The sequence below is a fragment of the Monopterus albus genome, unplaced genomic scaffold (genome assembly GCF_001952655.1).
Source record: "Monopterus albus unplaced genomic scaffold, M_albus_1.0 scaffold474.1, whole genome shotgun sequence".
In the NCBI taxonomy this organism is placed as follows: Eukaryota; Metazoa; Chordata; class Actinopteri; order Synbranchiformes; family Synbranchidae; genus Monopterus; species Monopterus albus.
The window spans coordinates 2,287-4,863 of NW_018128354.1; the positions used below are offsets into that span (position 1 = coordinate 2,287).

The 2,577-nt window shown below is 46.1% G+C and overlaps 2 protein-coding genes across 2 annotated transcripts in view; one reads left to right on the forward strand and one right to left on the reverse strand.

Moving 5' to 3' along the window:
• mrps18c (mitochondrial ribosomal protein S18C) overlaps nt 1-508 on the forward strand; it is a 2,405-nt gene extending 1,897 nt beyond the window's left edge. Inside the window, exon 5 of the mRNA XM_020587711.1 lies at nt 299-508. Within this exon, the coding sequence (XP_020443367.1) occupies nt 299-447 (149 nt within the window). The 3' untranslated portion in view covers nt 448-508. The remainder of the gene's footprint in view (nt 1-298) is intronic.
• A 272-nt stretch (nt 509-780) lies between these two features.
• On the reverse strand, nt 781-2,576 carry abraxas1 (abraxas 1, BRCA1 A complex subunit; the record flags this gene model as incomplete). The annotated part of the gene is made up of 5 exons (XM_020587699.1): nt 781-1,311; nt 1,682-1,793; nt 1,877-1,961; nt 2,039-2,158; nt 2,464-2,576. Coding segments are annotated over 5 exons (699 nt in total), but the record flags the coding sequence as incomplete, so codon positions are not given.
• Between the last annotated feature and the right edge of the window lies 1 nt (nt 2,577).

Sequence of the window (2,577 nt, forward strand, 5' to 3'; positions counted from 1 at the left end):
CACCCAAACGTTGGTGTTCACATCAAGCTGGAGGGTGGTAGAGAAAAGCATAACATTCACATGTCAGTGTGGCTGGTTGGCATTTTAATAGGCTTTTAATTAAAGCAGGAACTGGTAAATACTAAAGTTGGTAATGGACTGAAGCCAGCTGACTTCTGCCGGCTTTTCCCGCAAAGTTCACTGGTAGATATCAACAGGTGACTGACACAGCAGCAGTTCACCTGTGGCGGCATCTGCCAGTGGGGTAGAGCCACCAGCTAATGCTGATTCACACCCAACATGGGCCAACCCTGCTGAGCAGTGACAGTCAGTACATGTCTGTGGGAACTGATACGAGTGTCTACAACCAGAGCTCTGCTTCCTTTTTCAGGTTTCATGTCGTTGACACACAAGCACCCACAGTTCATGAGGGACCCTAGCATCTGTGGCATCAAACATCTGGATTAGTGGCTGTCATCTCCTGTTGTAACCTGTGAGCACGTGTTCATTAAAGCTGTCAATGTGTAAAGTGTGTCCCTGTGATCTGCTGCTTCACGCGAGGGAACAAAAGCTTCCACTGAAGCTTTGTACCAAGGGGCTGGTGAAACACTTCGGCCTCTGAAATGATTCAGTAGTACTTGTTGGATTTAAACTCTTAAAGGATTTACTATTAAAACAAATCTCATCTGGGCTGAACATTGTAAAAATCACAGCCTGAACTGTTCCTACTCATTTGCAAATGATTTGACTTTAAAACAAAAAGATCGGACAGTTATGAACTCGACCGCTACACTCAACAGCTGGATTTACAGACTTCTCACTGATGATCACAACACATTTTTAACAACTCAACATTTTATCAAACATTTTAAAGAATTGTCAAACATATCAAAAGCTGTACAGTTTCACTGGTTCCCACAGTAACAAGCCTGTTCAGTGACGTTAAAATGTGAGTGAAGAGCTGAGAACTGGCTAAAAACAAGCTGGAGATTAACCTTCAACACAAACATGGCTCATTATTCCACCTGGCCACTTCATTCCTACAGTGACGTTCACATCAGGACTAGCTCTTCCTGCGTTTCCTCCCCCTCCCCGGCGACGTCTCGTTCAGCCTCTTCCGACAGTTTGTTCTGCTGGGAGTCAGCAGGGAGTGTGTGTCTGAGAGCAGTGCTGCTGTGTCGTCCTGCTCGGAGCCACAGCACACGGCGGGAACGGCAAAGGCCTCCAGGGTTAGAGTCTGAGAGTGGAACAGAGGCGAGCTGGCGAACAGAGCTCTGATGGCCTCGTGGAGCAGCAGGTTGCTCTTCGGTTCAGCTGCACCGTCATCGCTCTCTGTGCACAGAAAACAGTGACTTAGTTACAGTGGCAAGAAACAGCTTGGGATCCCTGTGGAATTTGATTTATCTTTGTAAATATGTGTCTTTGAATATGGTCAGAGCTTCATCTAAGTTAACAGGGAACAAAATTTAACAACACACAAACCATCGTGATGTTCTTGTCCACACTGAATATTTCCTTCAATAAATCAGCCTAGTAGGTTTAGTGTGGACAATCATAAACATACAGCACCAATCAGAGGTGTGGACACTTTCCCTTCAGGGAGAAAATGTTACTGGCAGAGTCAGATCTGATGCTGGTGATTGTTTTACATTCTGAGTCGCTCCGTTTAGTGACGGTGTAACCCACATAGACGACAGCATACCTCCTCCCGCTCTGCTCTGCCTCTTCTCTCTGACTCGCCTCCTGAGAGCTGACACTTCGGCCTGCAGCGTCTCCACAAGATGTTCACTCTGCTCCACGTCTCTGCACACTTTCTGCCCAACACCAGACAGACAGAGACTGAGTGAAGCAGCAGGAAGTGAAAACCCACCGTGCAGACGGTCCCTCTGCTCCTCACCTGCAGCTCCGACTGCAGAGACTCATTCATCTTGTTCACTTCATTGACTTCCCTCAGCAGCCCGTTGGGCGAGAAGAACCTAGAGCTGTGGCATCAGAGGATCGGTTACATGAGCACATGCACAAAAGTAATGTGAACATGTGACCGTGTGAAGGGTCATACCTGTGTTTCTTCACGGTGTGATTGTAGCCCGCTGCAGAGCACGGAGCAGACACCTTCCAGTACGCCAGCTGCTCCAGTAAACCCAGGTTGTTGACCAGCACAGGAACGTTCATGAACTGCCTGCACAGGAAGACGTTCAACATTTATCACCATCACGACACAGAGCATACGAATACTGATGAGTACTGTAAAGAACAGTGATCAGATTTTACTTCAGCATCAAATTAAATTTATTTACATAGCACTTTAAAAGCAACATCCTGTTGACCAAAGTACTTCACATACACAAAAATACAAGTAGCAGTAAAATAAAATCATTACAATGGATGAAACAAGACAATAAAATGCAGACGTAAGACCATGATTAAACAGAATTGATCAAACTCCACTATGTCTAACATTTAAAGGTAAAGTAGGCTGTTCACAGTTTAGGGGCTTCACCAGCAAAAGTACCACCTCCCCAGAGTTTGAATCTGGCCCTTGACACCTCCAAAAGAAGCTGACTTGACGATCTGAGGGATCTCGCTGGTTTGTGGCAC